Consider the following 26,644-nt stretch of genomic DNA (forward strand, 5'->3'; position numbering starts at 1 on the left):
ACCCAAAAATGCGAACAAGACAACTTAAAAATATGTTTTTTAACTTTTAATTTGTTTATATACTTATATATTGTGTAATATGTATGTAACTAAACATGTTTTTTCCGGGACTGGTACAGCTTGGGCCCCCTTAACAAGTTATCGTTGAGTTTTGGGACATCCTATTCATATTTTCCAACTTTAATATAGTCCTAAGCAATGCAACTCGAGGTGGTAATATAGGTATATTGGCATAGGTACAGATAACAGCATATAAACCTACCTCATTAGTAGAAGATCAATCGGTAAAATTTGTTAGATTAGGATAGGTTAAACTTTCGATTCAACAGATTTTACAGACTCTCTGAAATATACGAGTTATATGTTGTTGCACTGTTTATAATAGGAGCATATAAGCCATATCGCTTGTCTCTGGTGTTTCGATCATACATTGCTCAATTTCATAAGGACTATCGTTCCAATATTCTCCCTATCTATTGTTTTGTTACTGGAGATAAGATGTTGAAATTAGCTACGCAAGTTATATCAAATTCTATCTCTGGTCAGCAAAGCACGCATAGTTAGAATATATGGAACGACTGTAAAAAAATATACTTGCGATTCGAGAGCAAAGGCGGATAATACCAACTTCAAGACAAGAAATCATAAAATATTTTCGTAATTGTCAGGTAAATAACGCTAAGTAAGTTTGTACTAACAGAAATACGTTGCAAATTGGTACCTTTAGTTAAATCATTATGGTACAACACAAATTAAAATACTAACGTTTTATATATTAGGTATAAGCTAAATTTAATATTACCTACAACAGCTTTGTACGCGTTTTGGTAGGATTTTATAAAAGCGTAGATTTTGGAATATCCATTGAATACAAATTAATTGACCTGTGTATTACGTCTCAGGCTTAGCTCAGTTAACAAGTTGCTAATATATTTTGTAAAAATAATACTTTGATTTACGTAAAGCAATACTGAAAGTTTGTACTGAATTCAAAATAAAATTCTGCTAATTTTTGAATAATTCTGTCACATGCATTTCACAAGATATAACTGTCTAAGTAGTAGTTCTAAATGCCTATGTATTCATTTATAACATCGATGTATCGGATATTGTTCTATAATCGTTATTATTGTGTAGCGCACTTAGTAACTAGGCTATATACGTAGCATTTCATTATAATATGTTCAGCAGTTTTGACAATAAACATGATTTTTCATATAGATTTTTTTATACGGTGAAATGAAATTGTTCGTAAGCTCATAAACTGTACTAAGATAATAACAATCTAGAAACTTCGATTTTCTACGCCCTAGTAGCCGTCTACTTGTATACATATTAAAACTCACAATCAGTCATTAAGCTTTTTGGTCAACCAGGAGATTTCATTAAATATTTTTGTAAGATACACTTCTGAAAAAAGCGAAAGTAACTCCGTTAAATCGGTTATATTAAATACAGGTATATAAACTGTAAACAGAGCTATTAGAATATAGGCATTTTGTATTAATTTGCTTTTAAAAATATCTAACACAGACCGAGTACAAAGTCTACAGTTTTACGAAGCCATCGCCTACGTATTTTTTTACCCGACTTTCAGGAAGGGTTGTATTTTTTTGGTGTATATTCTGTCTACGTCGATAATAAAGCTAATATAAAATCCTACGGTCTACGCAGCTACATTCCACATTACCTTAATACTCACTTTTCTACCCGTTACGCGGCGTACCTAATCTAGGACCGACCAGAACACTCCTCGAATTTGACGTTAGTGTCAGTCGCTAGCAAGCTGACTACCCAACAATGGCGAGGTCTTTCTATCATAGATATTACTGCTAAACATTGAGAAGTACTTTTGCATATCACATGCGCATTCTCGGGATGTCATTTGTCGAAAATGTGCATGTAAGCAAACGTCGAATATAACTTTTGCTCGCATATTAGGAAGCCTCGGCGTTTATGAATATCGATTTTAAATTTACGCGAGTTAATCGAATTAAAAGCAAATAAATTCGATTATCTTAGACATTTGGTATTACTTTTAGATTTCTTCAACACGGTACATTCGATCTAAACTTGTGACGTGCACACTAAAATTAACTATATTCTCTAATAACTTTAACTGCTAAATGGAATCACTAAAATACTATATTTAATTCTCACTTTTCCGTTTATAGTACAAGGAATATGAGGGAAATATTCAAGTTTATATTTGTGACGAAATAGTCTTTTTGTTATATTGACATAATTATGGAAGCTGTATGTAGATTATGAAAGATATAAATTTTCACATGCGAAACAACGCCAAAATTACTTCTATTTACGTAGAAAATTCTGGCAAGTGAAAATATGTCTTTATATTGCAATAATATCATATTGTACATTAAATTTTTAGATTTGAATGTGCATGTGAATAATACTATTAATATTCGTTACAATTGTAAATATTTTCGTCATTACAAAGTATTAGTTATAACATTGGATAATAATTTATTGCATTAACAATTCCTTGAATAAATCAACAAAAAAAATCTTAATTATATTACACTAACTATTCGAAATATATTATTAACATTTGTCTAATGATCGGTGCAATAAATTTAAGTATATTTCGACTTTGTTTAAGCTATGTCTATTATTATAAATTAAAATATAGGTATTTTATTTATAATACAAGCTTGTAAAACCGGAGTATATTGATTCACAGAAATCATACTGGCAGTTTATACATGGAGAAATCAACGATAAAAATCTAAGCATATTTTTCGTAGAATATTAAATCTACTAAACCATAAAAAAGTAGTATAGTGCATTGAAAGATTACGTTCTTGATACTGCCTTTTTCCGAAGGATTCGTGAAAAAAGTATATTATAAAATATGCTTGGATTTTACTATTTTGATTATATATTATAACCGGCTATACTTTGACATTATAACAATCGAGATTATATTACAAAAGTGAAAAATCATGACCACGTATCGTATCTTTTTTACACTTGTAATCTGATAGTTATAACGTACAAAATATAACCCACGTCTAACCATTGAATGTAATACATATCACTAATTAATTTTAACATATATAATACTGCATTTGTCTAATATACATAACGATTCTAATATTTTACGAGTTTACATATAATTTTTGGTACAATTTGTCAAAGCATTTGAAAAGGTTATCATTTCACTGGCGTTTAAATACACAAGACATGATCTTATAGTTTTTGCAGTATATGTAGAAATAAGATAGAGTAATTACGTTAAACCCCAGTTATACGAAGGTAAACAACGAACGAAAAATAATAATTTAGACAACAGTATTTAACGCGGTGGTAGATTTTAAGTAAAACTTATAAGCAAACTCAAGATACTATCAATTTTTAAGCCATGTATTCACTAAGAAACAGTTTATAAACACTGTTTCAGAAACAAAATCTACGTGTTTCTGAAAAAAATAATTTTGTTTCAGAAACATATAATTTTGTTTCTATGGACGATGTGGACGGCAGAGTTTCCGAAACATTGTTGCTGTAAACATCTACGTAATGTTTCAGAAACTGTGTATCTGAAACATTGTTTCCCAGTGAATACGTGGCTTAAAGGAAACAATATTACGTCATTGTATGAATTATTGAAATGTTAACAATACAATAATACCGATTAACTAGGGAATCTAACATTTACTGAACTCTAAATAACAATAGATTTTAACTCTCAAGGTTTTCTATATGAGGCCTTAATTTTAAAAACTATATTAGATAAAGGAATGTCAACAGTATTAGAGTAGAGAAACATTTGCTATTATATTGTTAGTTTATTTTTATGTTTTCATAATAATTTTATTCCAAAAACCATCAGTTAGAAATTTTTGTGAAAACGTTTCATACGTAACTTTGAAATCCAAGTTAGTTTTTTTTTATTAAATTCAGGAATTATTTCAAAAACATTATTCCATTTATTCTATGAAGCTTGTTATAGTTTCGTATAAAACGTGATGAAGAAAATACATCGATATTGAGGTAATCAAAGCATGCTTTAGTTTTTATAGGAAGATTTAATCGTGTGAGACGAATATAGAAATACTGCTTAGAGAGAATAGCTAGCTCATAGAGAAAAACATATACTTTTAATTTTAAACTTTGTTTGATTGTTATAACATAACAAACACCAAAATAATGAAACATAAAAACCTCCTATGTTAGTTTTATTTTATTTTGGTAGAAAACGAATATTTGCCCACTTTGCTATCACATTTGCCCAACCAAAAAACAATATCGCTGTAAGAAAATATATGCCATAGTTAGCTATCCCCCCGAGTAGTATCAAAGATGTATTTAACAATAAACTGTCTTACAAAACACTTCCTATCACTAAAGGACCGTACGTTTCAACCCTGCAAACTATTCGTATCATTTAACACTCTACATTAATTACTTTTCTAAATACTGAATGGTTTGAAAACGTCCATAATACGCGATCTACGAGTCAACTGTACAATGCAGACTAAGTCTACGTTATATAAATACAAAATTGTGCACACAAAATTGAAATAAATTAAAAAGAAATTATCACTGGGTATGCGGCTTTTTTGGACAAGAATGGGGGAATTTATTTTCACCTGGCAACACTGTGTTGGTGATGGTAACTCTAGAGCGCGACGAGTCGGGTGCTGCATCCGCGCCATTTTTCCTGCAATTTTCTGTGTTCCTCGTATTGCTGTTCGGTTATTTGCTTTACTGCGGGTGCAGCCTGGTGAAAAACATATAGAGATAATAATAAATAAGTAAAAACAAAATATTTCTTCTAACGTAACATGTAATAGTTAAAAATTGTGATAGAGAAGACAAAATGAGTTAAAAGTTTTTTTGGGGGTTAAAATCGCAAATATACCATTTGGATAGAACAGCCAATAGATACAAAATAACCAATATATTTTCCTAATTTTATATTAGAAGCCAATACACAGTTGACACAAAAGGATTTTATTGCAAAAAGAAAACAGTACCTTGATCTTCCTCGGGTCCAAATTAGCGCCAAGATTCTGGACACCCTTAGCCAACTTTGTCAAAGGCGAGAGTACCATCTCCTTAGTAGCGCTTCCAACTGGACTTGTAATATTCTTAAACTGCCTTATAGCCGACTCACTATGCGACTGAGCTATATTCAGTGTAATTTCATGCTGAGAATTCGATCGAACATGGAAATTAGCTCCTTCTGACTGCGTATCGTCGAAATTTAACTCATTAGAGCTATGCGAAAGCTTTTGAGACAATACGAGAGAATTCGGTGGGGCTGGCTTCGAGAAAGCCCCTTCTACGTGAATTTCTGGAGTCTTAGAAGCGTCAATGTTAAACGGATTGATTTTATTCACGTTAATAGGGGTCTTCGAAGCTTGTTTCTCAACATTAGTCACTATCTCCGACGGAATAAAGACCTGTGTATCATGCGGTTCAATTTTAGAAGAATATAAAGGATTTGAAATTAATTCGCAGTCGTTTTCCGCGTCAGTTTTCTGTCCCGGCTTGCCAATATAATGTTGGGTGTTTTCGAAGTTATCTAGGGTCGGTTCGAAGATGTTAGTTCTATTTTCGTCGTCGGAGGAATAGTCGGAGCTCATGCCGTCGGAAAGGCTGCCTTTTTTCTTGTTGTCCTTATTTTGTCCGAGTGTGAAGATCTTTTTGGTTCGAGAGGCGCTCTGGTCGAATTTGAGCTGGAGACTAGGACGCGCGCGAGCGTTTAGCGAGTGACTCAGTTTGTTCAACTTGCTGAATTGTTCCGTCATGTTGGTCAGGGCTTTGGATCCTAGAAATAGCAACAAAAACATAATTTTACCCTCATTCTTAATTACATTTCGTAGAATTGGTGCAAAGTAGGATATATACTTGCAGACGGGGATATTATTTATTGGACTACAAATCATTTCTGCAAAAAAGGAAGAATTTAATTTTCTTGAAAATAATCGGAACTTCTGACACAAAATTTGCCTTACTCGTAAATCAACTACTGAAAATTCTATTAAATCTGCATTCTAGACTTCAATTAAACTAAGGTACAGTAGTCCAATCTATTGCACATTGAAATCTACGTAATTCATTTAAAATAGTTAATCAATACTGGCAATTAGGCCGGCAATACACGGACTGCTTGAAGCAGTCAGGGGCGACAGCTTCAAGCTGTCGACCGCCCGAATGAGTTGCGACTGCTCGAGTCGTTCGTGTATGTGCGTCCATGGAACTCTGCAGTTCACTAGCAGTCGACATCTTCAAGCTGACGCCCATGACTACTTCGACCGGTCCGTGTATTGCCGGCTTTAGTATTAACCCCAAAAATATATACAAAACAAAAACCCCATAAAACAAACACAACTAACGGTCTGCGTATTAGTAGTTTGGAATCTATCGCTGGCGGTGGCGACGACGTTGCGATGCATGTGCAGCGTCGGGCGCGACACGATGCGCAATATCTGTCCGAGCACCGCGCTCGTCGCCGACACTCGCGACTGACAACTGTCTGCGAGGACAGGGGGATGGGTTAGGGATGTAGGAGGGTGGATGGAGGATCTACTTATAACCTACACATCTGCAAAAGTAACTAAAATTTGGGGATGGGGAGACAGAAGTTAGCTATAACGTAGGGTGGGATGCGGGGGGGATGGGTTAGGGATGAAGGAAGGGTAGATGACCTACTGCCTACGCTTGCAAAAGTAGGGGATGGGGAAATAGAAGTTACCTATAATGATGGGCGAATGTCGCGAGGTTCAGAGTGATGGAATTATGATGGTCTATTGCGCAGATATTTCGGGAATTAATTGCTATATTTTGCTATATATTTAGTAGTTTGGAATCTATCGCTGGCTGTAGCGACGACGTTGCGATGCATGTGCAGCGTCGGGCGCGACACGATGCGCAATATCTGTCCGAGCACCGCGCTCGTCGCCGACACGCGAGACTGACAACTGTCTGCGAGGACAGGGGGGTGGGTTAGGGGTGAGGGAGAGGGGATGACCTACTGCCTACGCCTATGTGTATGTGGATGAAGTACCTATTTATTACCTACACTTGCAAAAGTAATTAAATAGGGGATGGGGAGATAGAAGTTAGTTAAAATGTAGGGTGGATGCCGCGAGGTTCAAAGTGATGGAATTATGATGGTCCATAGTGTCATATTTACAAAAATATTTCGGGAATTGATCGCTATATTTTGCTATAATAATGAGTAGTTTGGAATCTATCGCTGGCTGTAGCGACGACGTTGCGATGCATGTGCAGCGTCGGGCGCGACACGATGCGCAATATCTGTCCGAGCACCGCGCTCGTCGCCGACACTCGCGACTGACAACTGTCTGCGAGGACAGGGGGATGGGTTAGGGATGTAGGAGGGTGGATGGAGGATCTACTTATAACCTACACATCTGCAAAAGTAACTAAAATTTGGGGATGGGGAGACAGAAGTTAGCTATAACGTAGGGTGGGATGCGGGGGGGATGGGTTAGGGATGAAGGAAGGGTAGATGACCTACTGCCTACGCTTGCAAAAGTAGGGGATGGGGAAATAGAAGTTACCTATAATGATGGGCGAATGTCGCGAGGTTCAGAGTGATGGAATTATGATGGTCTATTGCGCAGATATTTCGGGAATTAATTGCTATATTTTGCTATATATTTAGTAGTTTGGAATCTATCGCTGGCTGTAGCGACGACGTTGCGATGCATGTGCAGCGTCGGGCGCGACACGATGCGCAATATCTGTCCGAGCACCGCGCTCGTCGCCGACACGCGAGACTGACAACTGTCTGCGAGGACAGGGGGGTGGGTTAGGGGTGAGGAGAGGGATGACCTACTGCCTACGCCTATGTGTATGTGGATGAAGTACCTATTTATTACCTACACTTGCAAAAGTAATTAAATAGGGGATGGGGAGATAGAAGTTAGTTAAAATGTAGGGTGGATGCCGCGAGGTTCAAAGTGATGGAATTATGATGGTCCATAGTGTCATATTTACAAAAATATTTCGGGAATTGATCGCTATATTTTGCTATAATAATGAGTAGTTTGGAATCTATCGCTGGCTGTAGCGACGACGTTGCGATGCATGTGCAGCGTCGGGCGCGACACGATGCGCAATATCTGTCCGAGCACCGCGCTCGTCGCCGACACTCGCGACTGACAACTGTCTGCGAGGACAGGGGGTGGGTTAGGGGTGAGGGAGGGGGGATGACGAACTACCTACGCCTGTATAAGTAGTAATAAAATAGGGGACGGGGAGATTGGGGTTAGCGATACTATTAGGGATAAAGGATTGGTGGGAAAAGTAAGATATGTTTAACCCACTATCGATGGCGGATGGTGGATGCAAGGGTGTAAAGGGTAAGGAGTTCATAAGTCTACTTCATCATCCCACTGTTGGGCAAAGATCCTACCACCCAGAGATGGATGGAGCTTTGATAACCACGTTTAAAATATCTTCAAGTATATTTTTGTTTCTGTAAAGTTACCATTATTGTTATGTAAGGGAATGAAAAACACCCTACGCTGACCCCAAATAAAATTGGGATAAGAGTATGAGGAAAAGGATGATGATTTAAGGTGTAACATTAGGAAATGGTGAAAGGGGGCGTTTCGGGGTGCTGTCTGTTTCTAATTTTAAAGTAAGAAAAACGTGAAAAATAATTATCTAATTAGTTTTGACTGTGACGTATGTACTCACCAACACTACGTATGTCCGCGACGAGTTGCGTCTCGCTGACGTTGCGCGTGAGTGTGGGCAAGCGAGACAGGTCCAGGTATAGAGACGAACGGGCGTTACCTGTCTGTCCCGGGTGGACCTGATCAACAAAAGTTTTATTTGTAGAATTTTCTTTATTTATTTACGTTTGCACTATCAACCAATTATATGAATGGCATTGGATAAAAAAGATTTGGAATTGGCAAAATAATAAATTAACTTTTACAGTGAAGTTTTGATTGTCCCATGTTATTGGTAGATAGCATAGTTATGTAAATATTATTATTGTAAATATCCTACATACAAATAAAAAAAACACGGTGGAAAAACATCATGTCAACCAGTAAGAATTCCTCAAGCTTATAAAAATGTCTATAAGGGCTTCATGCTATAGAAAAGGACAAACGGATTTACCTTAGATTTCTTCTTCTCCAATTTAACTCCATCATGGAATGGTATCGGTGGAAGTTTGGCGACGTCGCGGGCGACCATTAACGATTCGCAGATCGAGTGAAGAGATTCTGAAAATAATAAAGTGGAAATTGTAGACAGTAATATTTTAAATGTTATGATTACTGTTTCACTGAGGATAGTTTGAGGGCAATATGCGACGAACAAAATATAATTTAATAGTATGGAAATAAAGTTAAAATTCAATGTTTCTCTATACGTATGGTCTTATGTATTTTGAACTTCGATTATAATTGAAATTTTAACGGTATTGCCATAATAATAACGATATATTTAGCGTCCCAAAAATGTCCTAAGCATCTAAGTTTGTCATGAGATATATCGTTGCATTCACACGTATTACTAAAAGTACCTATTGTACCGCTCCAGTCTGTAGGTCCCAAGTGCAGATCCAGCTTTGAGTTCAGGGGAGGCAGAGTGTCACATGGACCATGATCCTTTTCCCCTGGATCTGCCCTTGGTCTGTCCTGTATCGTTAGGGGTTTGTGTTCAATACATGTATAAGAAGTTCATGGTGTACTGACCTATCATCTCGTCCTTAGTGTTGATGACGACCGCCATGTTGTTGAAGAAGCGCAGCGTGGTGGAGCGGAACATGTGGAAGTAGCCCGCCTCGCCGCCGCACGAGTAGCTGATGCGGATGCAGTAGATCGCCTCCGACGAGTTCTTGCGGCCCACGTTGAATATCTGCAATTAAATCATTTTTACATGAACTTTTATATCAATACTAGCTTTCGCCCGCGGTTTCACCCGGGTCCCTGGATGGTGGCCGGATGGATGGGGTAGCCGGATGGTGACTATCCTAAAACCTTCTCCCGGGTCTAAGTTACCTCCCCTCTAATTTTCAGCCAAATCGGTCAAGCCGTTTTCATGTTATGTCGTGACAACGGAAAGCTGGTTTCATTTTTATATATATATAGACAGATAGATTGTATACTGTATACTGCAATATACACATTGTATAAGAATTTATATACAAAACATTGTTGAAAGATTCTTCTAATCTACAGACAGACATGTGTTGCTGGGGAGTTTGTTGCGCCACTTCTTCTTTACAGCAAAAACACATAGGAAGTGGAAAAGGGTGGGGACTGCCTTTTGAAAAATTTTGACGTTCAAAAAGTGTTGTTTTGCAACCAAGTTTGAATAAACGATTATGCATTATTTTGAATTAGATTTTTATAGTCCTACCTATTCTACTACACAAAGAAGGATTGAACGTTAATCACCACCCTTGCTCAATGTTGGTTGATGATTTCAGACTATTATAATTCAGTTCTCCTTGAGATTATTCCTATAAATTACAACATGAACTAACCGTGGTACAATTAGCGTCAAAAGGTCCGAGTTCTATAGCGGTGACATCCCGCAGCGGCACTCGTTGTACCCCGAGCAGTCGGTCCGACGTCTCGTCGTAGTCGGCCACGTAGTACGCCTCGCTTGTTAGTACTAGTACGCTGTCCATTTCCGTTTCGTGAGGATCGCCGGTACTGGGAAATAGGGAATATTTATTTATTTAAAAAAATATGTACACTATATTTACAAACTTAAACTACTTTGCTAAATAAAAATACTATATTGCCATTAAATGTGACAATCCAGCCAGTCTTCTGGGCACGTTTCCGGAGGACAGTGATGCGGAGGAATACTTCGACGCCTGATCAATGTTTTTTTATATGTTTTATCAATGTTCTTTTATATATGTTTTTATGTTTTGTATATAGTATTTTATTTTTAGTATTGTAAATAGGTTATTAGTTAACGATTTAATATACATATTTTTTGGTTTAAATCAACCCTCCAACACGGTAATCTTAGGAAATACTGAACTTATTTTCAAAAATCGTTAGACATCTCATGTATCGAGGAAAACTTTAAGTTTATAATCCGGGTACGGGATCAAGATCACTAGAATTTCCCTACAAGTTTGAAAGAAGAAGACTGCGGTATGAAGAAGGATGCGGTAAGAACCAGTGGAGACAGTAAAATATAATGATAATGACACTTACTTGGGATCCGCGTCAATCAGTCCCCAGGAGCCTAAAATAGGTTCCGTATCAACGAGCAGTTTCTTGCAGTCATCTATCAAGGACTTGACGTGTTGAGCCATCGCCGCCGTATCCGGCTCCGCTTGGTCCTGTAACAAATTGTTGTAGGTTTATGTTATTTCTTTTATTGCTGGGGAGTTATTGCGCCACTTCTTTCCAGCAAAAATACATAGGAAGTGGTGAAAGGTAGACGTTTTATATATATTATTATTGTAAATTTTTTGAGGTTCAAAAAGTGCTGTTTTGAAGACATGTTTCAATAAGCGAGTTTGAGTGGAGACTGTAGGAAAAATGGTCGATTGCTGAGCAATGATTTATGGCAGGGCAAGCGAGGTATGGTTGATTAATCTACAGTAACATTATATACAACAGGCTACTTTTGTACTTTATCTACAAGATAAAATAACATTCTACCAAATTTCTGCCACATAAAAAAACTAAAAATCTACAAATAATAATCAAATCTGTCAACTGGTTCGGTATGGACGAGACTCGCCCGTCATCACGTCTATAGTGTAATAGTCTATAGCTACTGAGCCAACAAAATAATAATAAAATCAAGCACATCATGCACGCACATTGAACATAAGAACCTTGACAGAAGTGCAGCGTCCTCCTTCAGGAACTATTAACTGGTCCGGAATGGACCGAGACTCGCCCGTCATCACGTCTATAGTCTATAGCTACTGAGCCAACAAAATAATAATAAAATCAAGCACATCATGCACGCACATTGAACATAAGAACCTTGACAGAAGTGCAGCGTCCTCTTTCAGGAACTATCAACTGGTCCGGAATGGACGAGACTCGTCCATCATCACGTCTATAGTCTATAGCTACTGAGCCAACAAAATAATAATAAAATCAAGCACATCATGCACGCACATTGAACATAAGAACCTTGACAGAAGTGCAGCGTCCTCCTTCAGGAACTATCAACTGGTCCGGAATGGACCGAGACTCGCCCGTCATCACGTCTATGGCAACTTGACGGAGAGCGTCTTTGAAAGTTGACAGGTAATATCTGAAACAATTGGTATGGTCGATGAAAAGTTAGTATATGCTGCCCTGACACCCTAGATTTTATTTGTTTATAATAATTGCCAAGGTCATTTTTTTCTTCGTCAAAAAAATAACGACGAAGATACAAGGCATTTGAATGTTGTGTTTTACTACCATAAATTTCCTTGATTAAAAAAATACGTTCCGTTCTTCTCCATAGGAAACTACTTTTGGAATGGCCAAATAGAATCAAACATAGTTATATTTTTGACGTTCATAAGTGATTGTATAGGCCTACATGAAATAAATGATTTGACTTGCGACTTTTACACAATTGTGAAAAAATACTAGTAACAATTGTGGAAAAAGAAAAATGAAACTGGTATCAATTATTTTTTTCAATTCAATCTATCATGCAAACACACCTACTTATATATTAAAACATGTTAAATGTTCTTGTCTGTCTGTAGTTTATAAAAATGGTTATATGGTAGATTACAGTGAGTTTAATGATAGTCATGTATATTAGAACAAAAACACTCAAACACAACACTCATCAGAAAATAAAAGGCGTTAGAACACTGCTCAAAAGTTTACGATGTTCTCCATAAGTTTTTTAGAGTAAGTATTGAAAATGTTAAGAGGAAGTGGGCCAGTAATTTGTACATAGTATTTACATAATGTGAAATTAAATAAAATCAAGTTTATCATGATTCTAGAATGAATTTTTAAAATTATAGAAAATTATAATAAGCATCCACATCTAATTAAAAAGTTAAAAGCCGGAGAGAGGAGGTCAAAAAAAAAGCGCAACTAAACTCCATTAGTTAAGGTTCAAATTCCAACGAACTGACCTCCCCATCCCGTAAGCGATTTCCGCGCCCAAGAGTTCGCTAGTCAACGTATGACCAAAGTAACTCGGCATCATTTCTAACTTTGGCCTCTCACTGTCCATATTTTCGAAAACCATCATTGACGCTGTCTTAAAATCCCGCCAAAAACTGTTGTAAGTTTCGACGGTAGCCATATTGACTTGCTGTCCAAGTAAAATGTCTATGGCACATTGAGTTATTGCGTCGTTAAAATGGCAGATGATGAATCTGGAAAAATGTTTTGTCGGTTTTGTACCGTAAACCCTAAGCAAATTTTGGAATATTGTGGGGTGTTGCTTACCTGTTTGCGGACGCAACGCCATCTTTCATGAGCCCTGTGAACTTTCTTTCGCCCGTTCTTGTGTAATCGCCCTGTGGAAAAAGTAGATGGGATTAGACCTCCAAAATAGCAGTCTGCAGGATGTGAAACTTTCAGAATACGTCTCTGAAAAGTTCCCTGAGTTTGGGATACCAAAATGGAGCTATATTGCAATTTTTTTTGACAAATCGAAGTTACAAGTACATATAGAAGTCGACAAAATTAACATAAAAACTTAAAAGTATGGGGTTTACAAAAAGAAAATTAATTGGACATTTACATCAATCTTGGTCTTTGGGAGAGGCTTCATCATCATCATCATCATCATCATCTCAGCCATAGGACATCCACTGCTGAACATAGGCCTCCCCCTTAGATCTCCACAGATACCTGTTGGAGGCGACCTGCATCCAGCGTCTTCCGGCGACCTTTATAAGATCGTCTGTCCACCTTATGTGCAACTTATTAATAAAGGCTAAGGCTACACAACCGTTCCGGACAGACACCAGCTACATGATATACCAGTTACCTTCAGAGCTTTAGTGCCGGCATACTGTCGCGAGATGACGTCGCCGTTGTCGGCCCACATGGTGAGGAAGGCTTGGCGCAGCGACGGCGGCAGGCCGCAGCCCGGCGTGCCCAGCCCCAAGCGACACAGTTGCAGTTCTAGCACGTACTTCGCTATGGCCGTCTGTAGGTACAAACAAGAATAATATGCTTTAGTTAAGTCTTAAAAGCCGAGAGGTCGAATTGGAGCCAGATTGTGAAAAAAAATATTTCAGCGGTAAATATTATTGTGTGGCTACATTTATATTTTCATTACCGACTATCTACTTCATATATTGAACTTTAAGTATAATGTAATTTGCACATACTATTCATGTATAAGTTACAAAAACTTTGTTAATAAAAAAAACAGAAAAAAATAGGTATATCGATTTCGAATTCTGTCTGAAGTCTTATTTTCTATGGGCATGGGATTGTTCGACAGAGTTACCGCGACCCTGGTACATAATAGGCCTAAGAAGGAACACGATGGATTAAAAGTCTGACACTCTCTCACCGCTGCTAAGCCACAGCGGGATCATTTGATGATTTTTGCATTCTTAAAAAAAGTCTTATATACTATTTCAGGATGCACCTATATAATCTACGCGTAAGCACATGTATTTTTATATATCCTGCGCACCTGAATTACAATATCTTCTGCGCAGCTGGCTCTTCTTCTAGAACAGTTCCTATAGCCAAAAAACCTGGGAACATTATTATTATTACTAACTACACCTACCTGTACGACGTTAGTTCTATCGAGACAGTCGATGCAGTTGACTCGGAAGACGCCGTTCTGCGCGCATATGAGGCCGCGGTCGTCGCGCCAACAGAATCGCATCTCGCCTATCACCTCGGCTAGCGCGTTGATCAGTATGCTCACGTTTTCGTAATGCATGCCTCGACTGCGAACAAAATTCATGTCAATAGAGTAAAAAAACAGTTTTTCTAAAAGTCCGGCTTTTAGATACTTGTGCAAAAAATATTGGAAACATATTTTTACTAAAGAATTTTCGCTTTGTGGCTTATGAAACTTTCACAAAGCAGCCCATAGTCTGGAAGTTGGTGATTGTTACACCCGTGCATCGGAGAGCATGTTAATGTCGATCCTGCGCCTGATCTCTTTCCGGTTGTGTCTGATTGCCGTCCCATCGGGCTATGAGAGTGAAGGAATAGTGAGTGCACCTGAATCTGCGCAAATGCTTGTGTACTATAATATGTTCTGCGCAGTAGGTTGATATCCTTATACAACATGTAACGTAATTAACGCACACCCTCAAACACCCCAATTAGAATATTATGTTATAATCATAATACACACACTGAATTTTTAATTTAACATGTATATGCATTGTTATTTACTAAATTAGTTATACCAATTCTTGGAGAACTTTTTGGTCATACTACTACGCACGCAAATATCGCGCCGCGCGCCGCTCGACTCGATATTTGCGTCTTATCTTATTACTTTGAGTTACGGTCTATTTGAATTTGTTTTGACTGTACAGGGTTAATATGACAATAATTTCCGTAGTTTTAATTATTTTAGGGATAAAAAATACCTATATTAAAAATGATATAAATCGATTCAGTAAACGATTCTGAACAAACTATTTCAGGATGTGCGTTAATTAAGTTACATGTTGTATATTATGACAAGAACCGTTGAGACCGACCATCGTATGTAGGACATGGGTAACTGGGTTGATGAAGTCAGATAAGCAGTCGCTTCATGCAAAATACTAGTAGGTACTCAGCTGCATCCGGTTAGACTTGAAGCTGACCCCTGCTCAATGTGAAACACTGGTACTCAGTAGCATCTGGATAGACTGGAAGCCGACTCCAACATAGGAAAAGGCTAGGCCGCTGCTCACCAGTACTCATGGAAGTCGAAGGTAGCGTATATGACGTCAGGGCTGTTGTACCGCAGCACGTGGTTACCATACGCCTCCCATATGATGCGCTCTCTGCCTTGCTGCTCCACTAAGTTTACTATGCAAACGTTTTTGTATGTTTTTATCTCTTCTTTGAAATGGTTCTTGAAGGCTGAGTGAGATTCGTCTTCGGCTGGAAATAGAGGTAAATTAAACGTTTTCCACCTTATTATAAAACGTGGTTTAAAAAAAGTAGCGGCTTTTGTACCACCTTTAAACCACCGTCTCGAACAAAATCAATGGACTAAAGCTATTAGGTACTAAAGCGGGTACTTTTTAAAACCACATTTTATAATAGGGTGGTTTATGTAAAGAGATTATATAGGTTTTGAAGTGAATTGAATATAATGAAATGTGTTTCCTGTTGGCAATTTCATCTGGGGTTTACAACAAGATGAATGTCAGTGTACGACGATCACTCATGTCATCGTGTCCCCTTTCGTTTGAGTTATTATAGGTCAGGTGAAAGAATGCATGCAAATCAGTTCATCCGGTGTCACATACAGACAAAAACACGCAGCGATCAAAATTATTAAAAAATATTACTATTATACATTATTATACTCTCCTCTATTTACGTCGAGAGTTAAAAAATAAACATTGAATTTATGTAGTGGAATGATTACTTATAGTTCAATCATATTGAGACATCGAACGGTACCATCTTTTTTATATTTTTATTTGTTTTAATTTTAAGTTCTACTTACTTCGATCGAGACGAGGCGGTGGCCTGAACTTGTACTCGGGTTGACTCCAAAATATAGGCACGGAACCACGCACCTATGGGACAATACACACAGTCACATAGGTATTCTGAAATTACATATATTGAAATTGTTCAGCCAATTATTGGGTCATCAAATTATTGTGCTCATTGATTCCAAACAATTACTGCATAATGTACCTTGCAAAAAAGCTCTTCGCTGAGTAACAGCCGCATGAGGGTCCGTTCAAACAGACCGGCTCGGAGAGCATCGGAGACAGACCGGAACCGATCGGCTGCGCGAGCATTAAAGAGCATGCAATCGGCGCCAAACGTCAAGAAAAATTACGCGATCGGAGCCGGTCGGCTCCTCTTATTATTTCATACCGAGCGCTTCCAGCATTCTTAATGACAAATGCAGTGCACATCCAAAAATAAACCTTACTGCAAATAGTAAGTACTCGATTTTCAACGTGTTAAAAATTTGCTCTTCTCTCCGAGCCGGTCTATCTGAACGGACCCTAATTCTTAAAGTTCAGCACCTTTCATGAGGTTAAGCACCGCTAAACAAGGTCGGTCGGTGAATGGATGACCATTTTGTCATGCAAATTCTACAGCGTCTCGAATTGTATGTTCGGTTAGTGGATCCTGGCTGTCACTTGAAGATTTTTAGCAGAAGCCAGAAAGTCTTGGTTGGGTAATAACTGGGTTACGAAGGTCAGATATGCAGTTGCTTCATGTAAAATTCTGATATTCAGCTGCATCCGACAGGACTAGAAAGCGACCCCATAGTTAGGAAAATGCTAGGGAGATGATGATGATACTTTTTGCAAAAATAGCCTTTATGTAAACACAAAATCGCAGTAGTTATCACCAAACTTTTACCTAAACGATGGTACAGTTATCAAAAAACACAAAAAAGTCAGCATCATCCGTCTAAAAGTCATCAGTGCATGACACTTTAGTACGTGAATGTCCAAAACAGCAAGTAACGGTTTTGCACAATCAGTTTAAACGTAACCATTTGTTGTGCTCAAATATTTCGCGTTGTTATGCTTGCCATTGAAAGTTTTGCAATGTTTAGCGAGTTACATTCGCTCTTATGCAGTAGTAATAGAGGATTACATGGTGTTAATCCGATGTGGTCATTGTGGCCTAATCTACACAATTTTCTAGTTTTATTTTTTACAATTTTTTAAGCAGGATAATGTAATTGTTTATAAGCTTACAAGGCGAATTTAAGTCTTATTGCACTTTTAATAATAACTAAAAGTTCTGTTCCTATAAAACGAGTAAAAAACACACATTTGCTGTTTGGGAATCTCCTAAAATATAAATTTATTTTATCCTAGTATTTGTTATTATTGCAGCTATATAACTACACTATATTTGTTTTAACCTTCCCGATTCATTAGATACAGCCTAATAGCCGACGGACAGCAAAGTCGCAATAGAGTCCCGTTGTACCTTTTTGGTTACGGAACCCTGAAAAAAGAAATACACATAGATACATATGATGACAAAAGTCTCACCTGCACAAAGGAAGCTCGATGTATGCTATCAGAGCATATGATGGACACAATCTGTTCAGTTTCCACGTAGTTGGCCACTTTGCCGCCCGGCTCGATGCCTCGACGATTGTACCTGATGAAAAGGAAGTAGCATTATTTATTTGTGCAGTATATGGGACGCGGTTTTACCCATGCAACTAAGGAACTTACACTACTTCACCCATATGGATAAAAAGCACCTAGCAGACTTAGAAGTAGTTCAATAGCCTGAGGTGCTATTGAAGCATCAAGTCTGTGTGTCCAATTTAATTAATTTATGCAAAACAATTTTTCTTCTATAGAATAAGACTGTAGCGTGTAGCGACGGCTTAAGAATACATATGTCGCTACCCCTTCTTCCAGTGGGTGTCGTAAAAGTCGACTAATGGAGTATAAAATGCACCAAACACCAGTGCAAGAGAAGGAAAACTCGGAAAAAACCCTCTATCAACCCGTCTGGCCAGCGTGATAGCAGTAGGCTAAATACCTCTATGAGCAGCACAAAAAAGCCACGGCCCCTAGTTCCCGGCAGTCCCGCTATTCCCGGTCATGGTGGCGACCGTGGTTACGGCGGGGCAGGGGGTGCGAAGAATCTCCGGGTTACGGGAGGCCACCAAACAAAACTGACTCTGGCGACGTACAACGGCCGCACGCTACGGCTTGACTCGCATCTGGCGCAACTCGAGGTGGAACTTGGGAAGATTAGGTGGCACATATTAGGGTTATGTGAAGTTCGAAGAGAGGGGGAGGACACCATAACCCTCGAATCAGGTCACCTAATGTACTTCCGAGAGGGAGACCAACAATCCCAAGGTGGCGTTGGGTTTCTGGTTAATAAGTCCCTAGCTGATAACGTTGTGGAGGTGTCTAGTGTGTCGAACAGGGTAGCGTACCTTATCTTAAAGCTCACCGACAGGTATAGCCTCAAGGTAGTGCAAGTGTACGCACCGACCTCGACACATTCAGACGATGAAGTGGAGGATATGTTTGATGACATATCAAGGGCCCTCCACTTCACTACAAAGACCCATTACACCGTTGTCATGGGGGACTTTAACGCTAAAGTGGGAGTACAGATTTGCGGCGAATCGGCAGTAGGATCCCATGGATTTGGAAGCAGGAATCATAGGGGGCAAATGCTCGTCAACTTCCTCGAACGTGAGGGGCTCTTTTTGATGAACTCTTTTTTCAAAAAGCAGCCCCAAAGGAAGTGGACGTGGCAAAGCCCCGACACTATGACTAAAAATGAGATTGACTTCATCATGACGAACAAGAAGCACATATTCAGAGACGTCTCCGTGATCAATAGGTTTAATACCGGTAGCGATCACCGACTGGTCCGAGGCTCTCTGAATATCAACTTCAAGGCTGAACGTTTCCGTCTGATGAAGGCCAGGCTCCGACCAACACTGCTCCAAACCATGACAGGATCTGAAACGTTCCAGTCAAATTTGGAGAACCGATTTGCCGCCGTGGAAACCACAACAGACGTTAACCAGAACCACGAAAATGTGGTTCGGATCCTCAGGGAGGAAGGTTCGAGATTCTGTAACATGCAGCGTAAGGGCAGGAAATCAAAGCTTTCGGAAGAGACATTAGGGCTTATGAAGAGACGACGTGAAAACCCACCTGTCACTTCGTCAGCTAAGCGGGCTCTAAACCAAGAGATCAACAAGCACGTACGACGCGACCTCCGGTGCTCAAATACTCTTGACATTGAAAGAGCAATTGAGCTGAATCGGGGGTCAAAGGTGTTCGTACAATCTCTTGGAAGAAGCCACTTGACGAAGCTGACCACAACAAGTGGAGAAGTCGTTTCTTCGGTGCCGGCAGTCCTTTCGGAAGTGGAAAATTTCTATGGCCGGTTATACGCATCGCATGCATCTCGACCTGATCCCGGAAATGAGGACTCTAGAGCCACATTAACGCGCCATTTCACCGAAGACCTGCCAGATGTCAGCAGTGGCGAAATCGAGATCGCTCTGAGACAGCTCAAAAATGGAAAAGCCCCTGGCGAGGATGGCATTACAACAGAGCTATTAAAAGCAGGAGGAAAGCCCGTACTGGGGGAGCTCCAGAAGCTTTTTAATGCCGTCCTGTTTGAAGGAGAACTCCAGAGGCGTGGAGTAGGAGTGTTGTCGTCCTGTTCTTCAAAAGGGAGACAAAACCCAGTTGAAGAACTATCGACCCATTTCCTCCTAAGCCACGTCTATAAGCTGTTCTCAAGAGTGATCACGAACCGACTTGCGCGAAGACTCGACGAATTCCAACCACCGGAGCAGGCTGGGTTTCGGAGCGGATACGGCACCATAGACCACATCCACACAGTGCGGCAGATTATACAGAAGACCGAAGAGTATAATCAGCCCCTGTGTCTAGCATTTGTGGACTATGAGAAGGCCTTTGACTCGGTTGAAATCTGGTCTGTTCTGGAGTCCCTGCAGCGTTGTCAAGTAGATTGGCGATACATCCAAGTGATGAGATGTCTCTACGAAGCCGCTACAATGTCCGTCCAAGTACAAAATCAGCAAACAAGGCCCATACCGTTGCATCGAGGAGTGAGACAAGGGGATGTTATTTCCCGAAACTGTTCACTAATGCAATGGAGGATATGTTCAAGACGCTGAACTGGAAAGGACGTGGCATCAACATCAATGGCGAACACATCTCTCACTTGCGATTTGCTGACGATATCGTCATCATGGCAGAAACGCTGCAGGACCTACAACAAATGCTGAACGACCTGGCTGAATCTTCTCTACGCATCGGCCTACGGATGAACTTGGACAAAACCAAGGTCATGTTCAATGAACATGTTCTACCGGAACCGATTGCGATACACGGCGCCGTTCTCGAAGTTGTTCGGAAATATGTATACCTCGGGCAGACATTGCAGTTAGGTAGAAACAACTTTGAGGACGAGGTGAATAGGAGAATTCAGTTGGGTTGGGCTGCATTTGGGAAGCTACGTCGAGTCCTAACATCGTCGATCCCACAGTGCCTAAAGACGAAAGTCTTCAATCAGTGCGTCCTACCTGTCATGACTTACGGAGCCGAAACGTGGACACTGACGGTACGGCTGGTCCACAAGTTTAAAGTCGCTCAGCGGGCTATGGAAAGGGCTATGCTTGGCATTTCTCTGAGGGATCGCATCAGAAATGAGGTAATCCGTCAGAGAACCAAGGTCATCGACATAGCCCACCGAATCAGCAAGCTGAAGTGGCAGTGGGCTGGCCATATTAGCCGAAGAACCGATAACCGTTGGGGTAAACGAGTTCTAGAGTGGAGACCACGCCTCGGCAAGCGTAGTGTAGGACGTCCTCAGGCACGGTGGAGTGATGACTTGCGCAAGACGGCTGGCAGGAGCTGGATGCGAGTAGCCGAAAATCGATCTCAGTGGCGTGCACTTGGAGAGGCCTATGTCCAGCAGTGGACTGCGATAGGCTGATGATGATGATGATGATGATAGAATAAGACTAGCTGCACGACTCGGAAAAACCTTCAAAAATGTAGGCTTCATTCAAGCCTACATTTTTCTTTTTATTATTTTATTTTAACAGGTTCAGTAGATTTAACGTAAAACCACAGATTATATAATAGTTGCTAGTAAAACTCACGAGAAACAGAAAGACGAGTTTACTTTAACATATACAATATCGATAACGATTTTTTTCTTTCCATGCATAGGAAAGGAAGAAATCCTTACCTTATATGTAACCACTCTTATACCAAAATTCCCACTCACCTCGTCCCAGCCTGATATCTCGACCTTCTAGAGATCAGCCCCAAAGTAAAGGTCTCATCACACGAGCTAGAGTTGGATAATGACTCTGTATTCAGAGGGTTCACGTCTGCCGGTTCCACGGCGATTTGTGAGAGGTGCACATAACCTTGGATGATGGGCAGGATCCATTGGTCGCAGTCTGGACTCTGTTGACGAAATGGGGAGTCAGAATATCTCAACTCAAACTAAAAATCATGTATTGAAACTTGGCTGCATAATTCCACTTTTTGAACGTCAAAATTTACAAAAGACAGCCCCTAAAATGCCCGCCTTTCTCAACTTCCTATGTGTTTTTCCTGGAAAAAAGTGTCTCCTCAGGCTCCCCAATAACTATCTACTTTGAAAAATATAATATAAAATATGGTTCTCGCCAAACTTAATGGCGGCTTCCAACTAACTTCAGAGCGCAGTTTAGATCACGTGATCAGTGGTTGTCAAAAATATTCAATGTTCGTGTACATATCATGTAAAAATGGTTTCTGGCGTAGTGATTGCGCGATGCGCGATGTTTAGAGACGCCATTAAAAAGGCGAACTGGACGCAGCCAATTTTCTTTTGGGTCTAATTATTATGAAGTTGTTAGCTTTTTTATGGTTTTACACAAGAAAGCTGTATAAACGGTACCATGAAGGCGAATCTTAGGTTTTTGTTAATTAACAAATTGGGATTAAAAAACAAAAGATTGACTAACCACCTCATATATCGGTGCTACAATCGTTACGCTAACGAGCGATTAATTCAAGGTCAAATTATATTTGCGGGTGTTGTGTACTAAAGAGTTCAGTTAACTAATGCTTTGTAATATTTTTTTTTTCATGCAAACTAGCACTTTACTGTTTGATTATTGATCGATCATAAGTTTCCCGAGCTTATTATTATAGGTTCTTTGGCATGTATTTTAACTCTGCATTTTATGCTATAAATCTGGAATTTATTGGACTGTAATATTTGCTTATAATTGTGCATACATGTACCTATTACTATGATTAAATCTGCGTATCTACCTACTACAGGCCCGAATGAGTTAAACATTATCTTACATTATTCCAGCTTTTTTGAAAAACAGGCAATCACATGATGGATTACCTACTGCCCCGTACATATAAGCCAACCCCAACATAGTTGGGAAAAGGCTCGGGAAATGATGACATGATGGGTTACTAACTACGTAACTAAAATCGAAAAGTAACTCACCCCAAGTGCAATAATATCCTTCAGCATATACTTATTCCAGAAGAATCTATCATCAACATGCTTCCACCACTTCGTGATATCCACCACCGGTTTCCCAGTTCCAGCTTCGGATTCCAGTAGCTTCTCTATCTCATACTGTCTCTGAAGACTGTTGGTGATATCCAAGGTCCGGGAGTAGTAGAAACTCTCGGAGTCATCGAAGATTTTCGTCAACTCATCGGTGAGGCGTTTTTCGAAACGCTCGTCGAGTTTTGGGTCTCGTTGTTTTTTGACTGATTGTTTTACCTGAGGATAAAGTGGGTTTGTATTTTGATTGGTTGTGGTTAAAAATTATGTGCTTTTTGCACATAATAGATATTTATATAAAAAACCCGATTTTTGTACCTACATCAAAACCAAACTTAACCATAAGAATACCACTTGAATTTTAACTATTTATAACTACATATTATGGTAATTTGAAAATTGTACAAGCTTTTACAGGTGAAATTCAGATCGTTTTGAGCATGTAAACATTTACGTCTCAATCATTTTCAATTTAATACATTACCACTATTTTAAAAGGTAACGAGTATCTAGCTATAGTCAATTTCAACAGTTAATCAATACATTTACAACTACAAAGGATGATATATGCTAGACTTAGTCTGAAATCAAATGATGTGTAATTCTACCCAAAACAGAACTCTCGAACTTATTACTGGGAGCTACAAAATCGACAAATATAATAAAACTCGAAATGGAACTATGTATACTGATCCATATTTAGTTGTTCATACCCTCTTTCCATGATTATTGAGGTGATTGTAGTGTCCTTCGTTTGGGCAACAGCTTGGACCCGGACTTACCTAGCATAAATCATCCTTTAGTAGATTATTTCAAAACTACACCTGGCGATGCAATTATAAGAACTAAGTCATGGAATACCAGTATTATATCAGTTCTTCATCACTTGTTTTTCTAGTTTATATACAAAATTGTTATTAGTTGACATGTAGAATTCAAAAGAACAGAAATAATATATTACTGTCTTTGTATATGCAGATCATAATAAAATAGACGTATACACATTACATATTCTGATACAAGAATTTTACCTAAGATGCAGGCAGATTTTCTGCCTAGTTTAGGAAATATAGTCCTATATATCCACATAATATTGGCGTAATGTTTACTCTACTATTTCTATGTATATGTACTAAATTAATGGTCCATTTTATATATTTTATACTAGGTCTATTTATTAATAATACCATCTAATTGTATAAAACAATTGTGTATACCATGTACAAACTACTTATTGAATAAATCTTTACAAATTAATGATCAAATTATTTTTAAATGTGCCATCATAAAAATCTGCCAATTTTCCCAAATTATCCAAGCAAGCCAAATAAACATCATAAAATCGAAAATGCATTTGACAGCACAACTATGACTATAACATTTTGTTACGTCAATCTAAACTTGATATAGTTCAAGGCAACATTAATTGGCATTCTACCAAGCCCTCATAAAAATTGTGTAACTACATACATTTATATAAGTTTAGGAATATTTATTAACTAGCCATTTTCCCATGGTTTCACCCGCATCCCATGGAAATTGCTGCCCATACTGGGATAAAATATAGCCTATGTTACTCAGGAAGAGTGTAGCTTTTCAACAGTGAAAGAATTTTTCAAATTGGTTCAGTAGTTTCAGAGACAAGGAGTACAAACAAAACATACAAAAATGTTTCCTCTTTATTATATTAGTATAGAAATACAATAATCTAAATCCCTGATAACAAACATGTTTTGTTTGCATAGTTAAGTGGTTATTCGTGTTAACTTCAATAAAATAATAGCATGTGGTTTACGGGGAAGAATATGTATGTAGTCAGTGTGTAACACTGTCCATTTGTTTTTTTATCAATATGAATCATAGAATTATTCCTCTAGTTTTAGGCAAAGAGGTTCTGTTTCTAAATTGATGTGCTTAAAATGTAACTCTTAAAGAGTAATAATTTAATTTACAATTATTTACTTAAGTAAGGGTCGACACATATAATGTTGTAATTAAATGAATGCATTTTCTTATTTTTGTGGTATATTACATCCTATGTTTTTAACGATATAACTAAGCACAAAATACCTACATGAATGGAAATTTATTATAATAACTCTATAATTAATTTTCCTCATATGAACAACGTACCTATCTATACTAATATAATACAGGGGGAAAAAATATTTTTGTTTGTTTGTTTGTAATGAATAAACAAAAAAAATTCTGGACTAATTTTAAAAATTGTTTCACTGTTTGAAAGCTACACTCTTCCTGGCTATATTTTAACCTAGTATAGGCAGTAGTTCCCATTGGATGTGGGTGAAAAGGTCAGCAAAAAACTCAATATTTTTATAATTAGGTCTTCCTATTAGTAATGCAAGGCTATGATTAAAATTATAATTAGTCATGAATTACAGTAAAGAAAAGATGGTTCCCTTCTTTTCGCATGTTGCTTAAATGTAAAACTTATTAATCAGAATAATGCTATGTCATAATTAATTTCACTACACAGGTAAGAACGATATTTTTCCTCAACTTTCTATCTGTCCTATTTTTGTTAAACTATTTAATAGTGACCAAAGTGAATTACAAATTTTATTTTCATACTAAATACTTAAAAGTACAACATACCTGGGTAGCAGCTTGCTGTGTGGTCGTCTTAATGGTGTTGCTAACGTTCTTCACAGCACCAACAGTTTTATTCAGGAATGCGGAGTTCTCAAACAGCCTAGTTCCCATCTTCTTATTCAATGACTTATTAGAACTCGATACAGGGTTCAGAGATCCGTGTTTCGTGCAAGGGCACAGCTCTATCTCCTGGTTTATCGGCCCCATATTCAAAAAACATACTGACTTGATTTTATTAATTGAGTGGTGGAAATATATTGTGCCTACTGGAGAACTCTCCTTTATAATCATTAGACGAGGCTCGAATATATTGGAGTGTTCCACCTTCCCTACGATCCCATCCGTAATGCCCAGGCATTCTATATCTTCAATATCAGAGAGATCCCATGCTAAAACAAAGAATTACGATAACATTTTATGAGTCATATTTAATCAATTTTTAACACGACATAACTCATGCTACGTAAGAATTAAACCTATAAAGCACTAAGATAATTAATCATCGTTATGTTTTTATTAAAAACTAGGTCAAATATTACTGCAGTTGCCAAAAATTTAAAGATTTTAATATTCACCTGATCGTACTGAGAAAGCCCCTGTTAGTCTGTTCCACCATAAACTTGATTCATTTCTAACGAATATATAATACGACTCTGATCTAAATAATTCCATTTTGGCTTGATTTATTACACGTTCAAAACGTTTCGATTTAATTTCATCGTGTTTATTATTGTTGTATTTTGCACTGAATTGACGTTTCTTCAAAGGGGAAGGGGCAGAATGACAATTTTAGAATGTTGGCAGTCCCACTTTCATTG

The 26,644-nt window shown here is 38.3% G+C and overlaps 1 protein-coding gene across 1 annotated transcript; it reads right to left on the bottom strand.

Moving 5' to 3' along the window:
* LOC110373558 (phosphatidylinositide phosphatase SAC2) lies at positions 1-26,639 on the bottom strand. Its single transcript, XM_064039984.1, has 18 exons — positions 26,402-26,639; positions 25,830-26,215; positions 23,148-23,432; positions 21,915-22,099; positions 18,152-18,263; positions 16,624-16,696; positions 15,857-16,049; positions 14,722-14,887; positions 13,963-14,124; positions 13,416-13,486; positions 12,141-12,264; positions 11,202-11,329; positions 10,511-10,682; positions 9,717-9,879; positions 9,136-9,242; positions 8,704-8,821; positions 5,004-5,800; positions 1-4,747 (listed from the first exon to the last, which is right to left on the bottom strand). The coding sequence occupies exons 1-18, from the start codon at positions 26,496-26,498 to the stop codon at positions 4,646-4,648; spliced, it is 3,441 nt and encodes a 1,146-aa protein (XP_063896054.1). The 5' UTR covers positions 26,499-26,639; the 3' UTR covers positions 1-4,645.
* Positions 26,640-26,644: the final 5 nt, after the last annotated feature.

The sequence above is a fragment of the Helicoverpa armigera genome, chromosome 21, assembly GCF_030705265.1.
Source record: "Helicoverpa armigera isolate CAAS_96S chromosome 21, ASM3070526v1, whole genome shotgun sequence".
NCBI lineage: Eukaryota > Metazoa > Arthropoda > Insecta > Lepidoptera > Noctuidae > Helicoverpa > Helicoverpa armigera.

Excerpts from the sequence above, each read along its gene's own strand:
- LOC110373558 (XM_064039984.1), bottom strand. The coding sequence starts at position 26,498 with ATGGAATTATTTAGATCAGAGTCGTATTATATATTCGTTAGAAATGAA. Across the intron at positions 9,243-9,716 it reads CACTAAGGACGAGATGATAG|AATCTCTTCACTCGATCTGC; the intron begins GTCAGTACACCA and ends TATTATTTTCAG. Across the intron at positions 4,748-5,003 it reads TGGACCCGAGGAAGATCAAG|GCTGCACCCGCAGTAAAGCA; the intron begins GTACTGTTTTCT and ends GTTTTTCACCAG.